This window comes from Salvelinus sp. IW2-2015, unplaced genomic scaffold, assembly GCF_002910315.2.
Source record: "Salvelinus sp. IW2-2015 unplaced genomic scaffold, ASM291031v2 Un_scaffold4758, whole genome shotgun sequence".
Lineage (NCBI taxonomy): Eukaryota > Metazoa > Chordata > Actinopteri > Salmoniformes > Salmonidae > Salvelinus > Salvelinus sp. IW2-2015.
In genome coordinates, this window is record NW_019946027.1 from 42,889 (window position 1) to 50,275 (window position 7,387).

The 7,387-nt window shown below is 46.5% G+C and overlaps 1 protein-coding gene across 1 annotated transcript in view; it reads right to left on the minus strand.

Moving 5' to 3' along the window:
- elp4 (elongator acetyltransferase complex subunit 4) overlaps positions 1–7,387 on the minus strand; it is a 26,287-nt gene that overhangs the window by 10,218 nt on the left and 8,682 nt on the right. Inside the window, exon 3 of the mRNA XM_024144099.2 lies at positions 6,526–6,647. Within this exon, the coding sequence (XP_023999867.2) occupies positions 6,526–6,647 (122 nt within the window). The remainder of the gene's footprint in view (positions 1–6,525; positions 6,648–7,387) is intronic.

Genomic DNA, 7,387 nt, shown 5'->3' on the forward strand with positions numbered 1-7,387 from the left:
ACGTTTATAGCTTCACGGTCGGTCGTTTGTTTAGTTTGTGTATAGTGTTCGTTTCATGTTTTCTCTCTTTTGAATAAAAGAAGATGTTCTTTTCATGCGCTGCGCCTTGGTCCTCACTCTCTTCAGTAGACGATCGTGACACATATAATCGATGCGGTGCCTGTTAATTTATCATTGAATCACAGCCTACTTCTCCAAACGGGTGATTTAACAAGCGCATTTGCGAAAAAAGCACCGTCGTTGCACCAATGTGTACCTAACCATAAACATCAACGCCTTTCTTAAATTCAATACACAAGTATATATTTTAAACCTGCATATTTAGTTAATATTGCCTGGTAACATACATTTATTTTAACTAGGGAAATTGTGTCACTTCTCTTGCGTTCTGTGCAACAGAGTCAGGGCATATGCAGCAGTTTGGGCCGCCTGGCTCGTTGCGAACTGTGTGAAGACCATTTCTTCCTAACAAAGGCAGCCAACTTCGCCAAACAGGGGATGATTTAACAAAAACGCATTTGCGAAAAAAGCACAATCAATGCACAAATGTACCTAACCATAAACATCAATGCCTTTCTTAAAATCAAAACACAGAAGTATATTTTTTTAAACCTTCATATTTAGTTAAAAGAAATTCATGTTAGCAGGCAATATTAAGTAGGGAAATTGTGTCACTTCTCTTGTGTTCATTGCACGCAGAGTTAGGGTATATGCAACAGGTTGGGCCGCCTGGCTCGTTGCGAACTAATTTGCCCGAATTTTACGTAATTATGACATAACATTGAAGGTTGTGCAATATAACAGCAATATTTAGACTTATGGATGCCACCCGTTAGATAAAATACGGAACGGTTCCGTATTTCACTGAAAGAATAAACGTCTTGYTTTCGAAATTATACGTTTCCGGATTTGACCATATTAATGACCTAAGGCTCGTATTTCTGTGTGTTATTATATTATAATCAAGTCTATGATTTGATAGAGCAGTCTGAGCGGTGGTAGGCAGCAGCAGGCTCGTAAGCATTCATTCAAACAGCACTTTCCTGCATTTGCCAGCAGCTATTTGCTGTGCTTCAAGCATTGACCTGTTTTTGACTTCAAGCCATTCAACTCCCGAGATTAGGCTGGCAATACTAAAGTACCTATTAAAGGTAGGTGTGGTAATCAGATATGACATATTTAGTAAAAGACCAACGTCCATATTAATGGCAAGAACAGCTCAAAATAAGCAAATGAGGAAGACAGTTCCTTCACTTTTAAGACACGAAGGTCGAGTCATTCCGGAAAATTAAGAACTTTGAAAGCGTCTTATCCTTAAGTTGCAGGTCGCCAAAACACATCAAGCGCTATGATGAAAACTGGCTTCATTGAGACTGCCCATAGGAAAGGAAGACCCAGGTTACCTCTGCTGCAGAGGTAATCTCATTAGGTTACCATGCTTTCACAGAGTTCATGTAACAGTCACATTCACATCAACTGTTCAGAGGAGACCTGTGTGAATCAGGCCTTCATGGTTTGATTGTCTTGTTAGTGAGTGTGTATTATTTGAGTTAGTGGAGTATTAATATATAGTCTAGTGAGTTGTGTATACTGGTGTGTGTAATTATATATAGTCTAGTGGCATATACTCTAGTGAATGTGTATAGGGTGTGTATATATATTTAGTTGAGGTGTGTATGGGTATAATGTACCACTGGCTCAAAAAAATAAAGGGAACACTTAAACACACAAATGTAAACTCTCCAAGTCAATCACACTTCTGTGAAATCAACTTCCACTAGGACTCAACACTGATTGACAATTAATTTATCACATGCTTTGTTGGCAAATGGATAGACGAAAAGGGTGGAAATTATAGGCAAGTTAGCAAGACACCCCAATAAAGGAGTGGTTCTGGCAGGGTGGTGACCCAGATCAATTCTCAGTTCCTATGCCTTCCTGGCTGAATGTTTTGGTCCTTTTGAATGCTGGCGGTGCTTTCACTCTAGTTGTAGCTGAGACGGAGGTCTACACCCACACAATGTCAGGTAGTGCAAGCTCATCCAGATTGGCAACATCAATGCGAGCTGTGGGCAGAAGGTTGCTGTGTCTGTCAGGCGTAGTGTCAGAGCATGGAGCGCTACCAAGGAGACAGAGGCCAGATACATCAGGAGACGTGGAGGAGGCCGTAGGCAGGCGAACAACCCAGAGCAGGACGTACCTCCACCTTTGTGCAGAAGGGCAGAGGAGCACTGCAGAGCCTCAAAAATGACTCACGCAGGCCAAAAATGTACATGTGTCTGCTCAAAACGGTCGAAACAACTCCATGAGGTGGTACTGAGAGCCCGACGGTCCACAGTGGGGGTGTGCTTACAGGCCCACACACCGTGCAGGACGTTTTGCATTTGCCAGAGGAACACCAGATTGGCAAATTCGCCACTGGCGCCCTGTTGCTCTTCACAGATGAAAAGCAGGTTCACACTGAGCACATGGTGACAGACGTGACAGAAGTCTGGAGACGCGTGGAGAACAGTTCTGCTGCCTGCACATCCTCCTAGCATGACCGGTTTGGTGGTGGTCAGTCATGGTGTGGGGTGGCATTTCTTTGGGGGGCCGCACAGCCCTCCATGTGCTCGCCAGAGGTAGCCTGACTGCCATTAGGTACCGAGATGAGATCCTCAGACCCCTTGTGAGACCGTATGCTGGTGCGGTTGGCCCTGGGTTCCTCCTAATGCAAGACAATGCTAGACCTCATGTGGCTTGGAGTGTGGTCAGCAGTTCCTGCAAGAGGAGGCATTGATGCTAGGGACTGGCCCGCCCGTTCCCAGACCTGAATCCAATTGAGCAATCTGGGACATCATGTCTCGCTCCATCCACCAACGCCACGTTGCACCACAGACTGTCCAGGAGTTGACGGATGCTTTAGTCCAGGTCTGGGAGGAGATCCCTCAGGAGACCATCCGCCACCTCATCAGGAGCATGCCCAGGCGTTGTAGGGAGGTCATACAGGCACGTGGAGGCCACACACACTACTGAGCCTCATTTTGACTTGTTTTAAGGACATTACATCAAAGTTGGATCAGCCTGTAGTGTGGTTTCCACTTTAATTTTGAGTGTGACTCCCAAATCCAGACCTCCATGGGCTGATAAATTGATTTCCATGATCATTTTTGTGTGATTTTGTTGTCAGCAATTCAACTAGTTAAAGAAAAAAGTATTTAATAAGAATATTTCATTCATTCAGATCTAGGATGTGTTATTTTAGTGTTCCCTTTATTTTTTGAGCAGTGTATATTATATATTATTTTTTTTTTAAATCAGCCATTAATCGGTATCGCCTTTTTTGGTCCTCCAATATCGGTATCGCGTGAAAAAATCATAAAATCGGTCGACGTCCATTTCAAATCACTTCAGAATTACAATGTGTGTGCTGTGATAGTCATGTAGGCAGGTTACCTTGGAGCTCTTGGGAACAGGGACAATGGTGGTCAGCTTGAAACACATTGGGATTACAGACTGGGACAAGGAGATATTTAAAATCTCTGAAGACACCTGCCAGCTGGTCTGCGCATGCTTTGAGAACGCGCCCTGGTAATTCCGGCCTTGTGATTGTTAACCTGTTTAAATGTTTTGCTCACATCTGCCATGGAAAGCGAGATCACACAGTCCATCCAGAAAACACATGGGCTTTCACGCAGGCACAGTTGTATATTCCTCGAAGAGAGCATAAAGGCATTTAGCTCGTTTGGGAGTTCTGCGTCGCGGGCCCTAATGGTTGGGTGTCCCTTTGTAATCCGTTATCGTCTGCAAGCCCTGCCACATCGACGAGCATCATAGCCGGTGTATAGGATTCCACTCCTCCTTGGCCTTTTGCATGTTTGATGTCTCGGAGGTCGTAGCAGGATTTCTTGTATGCGTCCATGTCCGTGTCCTGTTCATTGTAAGCGGTAGCTCTAGCCTTTTATAGTCCAGCATGGATATTGCCTGTATCCATGGTTTTTGTTTGGGATACTTCTTAGTCACTGTTGGGGACGATATCGTCTATTCACTTATTTAATGAAGCATGACTGTTGGTAACTCATTTACATTTACATTTAAGTTCATTTAGCAGACGCTCTTATCCAGAGCGACTTACAAATTGGTGCATTCACCTTATGATATCCAGTGGAACAACCACTTTACAATAGTGCATCTTAATCCTTTAAGGGGGAGGGGGGGTTAGGAGGATTACTTTATCCTATCCTAGGTATTCTTAAAGAGGTGGGTTTCAGGTGTCTCCGAAAGGTGGTGATTGACTCCGCTGACCTGGCGTCGTGAGGGAGTTTGTTCCACCAGTGGGGTTGCCAGAGCAGCGAACAGTTTTGACTGGGCTGAGCGGGAACTGTACTTCCTCAGGGTAGGGAGGCGAGCAGGCCAGAGGTGGATGAACGCAGTGCCCTTGTTTGGGTGTAGGGCCTGATCAGAGCCTGAAGGTACGGAGGTGCCGTTCCCCTCACAGCTCCGTAGGCAAGCACCATGGTCTTGTAGCGGATGCAGCTTCAACTGGAAGCCAGTGGAGAGAGCGGAGGACGGGGTGACGTGAGAGAACTTGGGAAGGTTGAACACCAGACGGGCTGCGGCGTTCTGGATGAGTTGTAGGGGTTTAATGCACAGGCAGGGAGCCAGCCAACAGCGAGTTGCAGTTATCCAGACGGGAGATGACAAGTGCCTGGATTAGGACCTGCGCCGCTTCCTGTGTGAGGCAGGGTCGTACTCTGCGAATGTTGTAGAGCATGAACCTACAGGAACGGGTCACCGCCTTGATGTGAGTTGAGAACGACAGGTGTTGTGCCAGGATCACGCCAAGGTTCTTAGCGCTCTGGGAGGAGGACACAATGGAGTTGTCAACCGTGATGGCGAGATCATGGAACGGGCAGTCCTTCCCCGGGAGGAAGAGCAGCTCCGTCTTGCCGAGGTTCAGCTTGAGGTGGTGATCCGTCATCCACACTGTATTGTCTGCCAGACATGCAGAGATGCGATTCGCCACCTGGTTATCAGAGGGGGGAAAGGAGAAGATTAATTGTGTGTCGTCTGCATAGCAATGATAGAGAGGCCATGTAGGGATATGACAGAGCCAAGTGACTTGGTGTATAGCGAGAATAGGAGAGGCCTAGAACAGAGCCCTGGGGGACACCAGTGGTGAGACTCCTCAATGTTATCGGATGAATCCCGCAACACATCCCAGTCTGTACTGGCAAAACAGTCTTGTAGCCTCGCATCTGCTTCGTCCGACCACTTCCACATTGAGCACGTCACTGGTACTTCCTGTTTGAGCTTTTGTTTGTAAACAGGAAGCAGGAGATGGAGACATGGTCAGATTTGCTGAGCGGAGGACGAGGGAGGGCCTTGTATGCGTTTCTGTGGGTAGAATAAAAGTGGTCTAGAGTTGTATCACCCCTAGTGGTGCAGGAGACGTGTTGGTAGAAGTTAAGTCTCACTGCCTTAAAGTCTCGCCCATCAGGGACGCTGCCTCGGGTGAGCGGTTTCGTGTTTGTTTATGGCCCCATACAGTTTGTTGAGTACCAGAGTGATGTTGGCCTGTGGAAGAATGTAGACAGCCGTGATAATTACAGATGAGAACTCTCTTGGTAGATCAGGGTCTGCAGCTTACTATTAGGTATTCTATATCAGGTGAGCAAAAGCTCCAGATTTCCTTCACACTTGAAGCAGCACATAGTTATTATGAAAAAATACACAGCCTCCTTTTTCTCTCCCCAAAGCCACCATCCGATCCTGCCGCTGCATGGAGAATCCACCGAGTACTAGGAGCATAGCGTCATCATCCAGCCACGTTTCAGTTAGACATAACATTGGCAGCATCTTCCGTGTTTACACCTGCAGCGTTTTGTTAGCCCATGGAACAAAGGAATACGGTCCGGTATGATCAGTGGAACAGCTGAGTCGGAGTTGAAGTCGTGTTTGAAGTCGAAATCAAGGTCAGTAACTTGTGATCTGATGTCCAGAAGTACTTGGTGGTCGTATGTGATAATAGTATGAACTTTCTGGACAAAAAAGTCAAGATAAACACAATAAAAGTGACTATATAGCAAAGTTGGGTTGGAACTTCTCCATTGGCACCATCTTTCTAGGGACGCAGTTCAATCAATCCCAGAGAAAAGACACTGCCGGACAGTTCCTGGCTCAGCAATTTTCCTTTTCTGCAATTGATTGAATTGGGGACCAATATGATTTGATATGCCAGACCAGGGGCCTCCCTCCTCTCTTACTCTCCTCCTCTAACCCTTGATATGAAAAGAGGGGGTTAAGTTGTGACCCCTCCCACTATCAATCAGTATGGGAGTTCACCTCCTCCTGCGGTGCCGTTGTGGAAACAGCTTTAGGAGCTCTGCTCCCCTTCAGAGTGATGTATCCGGAAACATCTCAACAACCCCCCCCCCCCCAACACCACACCACCCTCGAAGTCTGTCCACCCAGTGGGACAGACTGACAGTACGGAACGCACGCACGCACACACACACACACACACACACGCACACACACACGCACCTGTAGGATGTCATTGGGGTGGTCCTGGGCAGACGCCACGTAGAGTTCATGTCCACACACCACCCCCTCTGCCAGGAAGTACTTGAGTAGCATACGAGAGTAGCTGTCATATCGGTCCTCCTCTGAGAGACAACACACATAATGTAGCGTTAGGTCCCACTGTCATAGTGTCCTCCTACCTACACAGAGAACAGCGTCATTGACACAGATCACTGCCACTTTAGTCTCAAAAAGGGAAGAAACAAATGACATTATAACACATCATGTACACAGCATAGAGGTGATGAAGTTTAAATGTTATATACATGACAGTAAAAGACGGGATTTGCTGTTCACATAAAGCCACAGTGTTTTCCAACGTAACACCTTACACCTGGCTGAGCCTAATTACAACAACACAGAGGAGGATCTGTCACACTGCCTGTCTGGAATGGATGTAATGACCAGTCACTCTTAGTGAGGGAGGTGGGGAGAATGGACACGACACAGGGACACAGGTGTCATCTCCTGAACCAGAGCTCCCAATCATATGAGACGACAGCCACACCTCTCACAGAAAGGGGTGAGCCACACATCATCTCCTCACCATCTTGAAGAGGGGACAGGACATCCTGTGGGGAGGATTCACCAGAGTTCTCATGGAGGTATGAGCCCCCTGTCAGCTAAATGACATAGGGATGTGGAATTCAACCATCGGGAGTGGGAGTGTTTCTTCACGCCAATGAAATGACTTGTTGTGTGTTATTTTTGTTGATGTGTGAGTCAAGTTAACTCATTTCAAATGGTAGCCAATTTCTTGACATCCAGCTCACTTTAATTCACTGTTGTTCTCTCAGGATTATGATGGTGATGATGGCTTTTT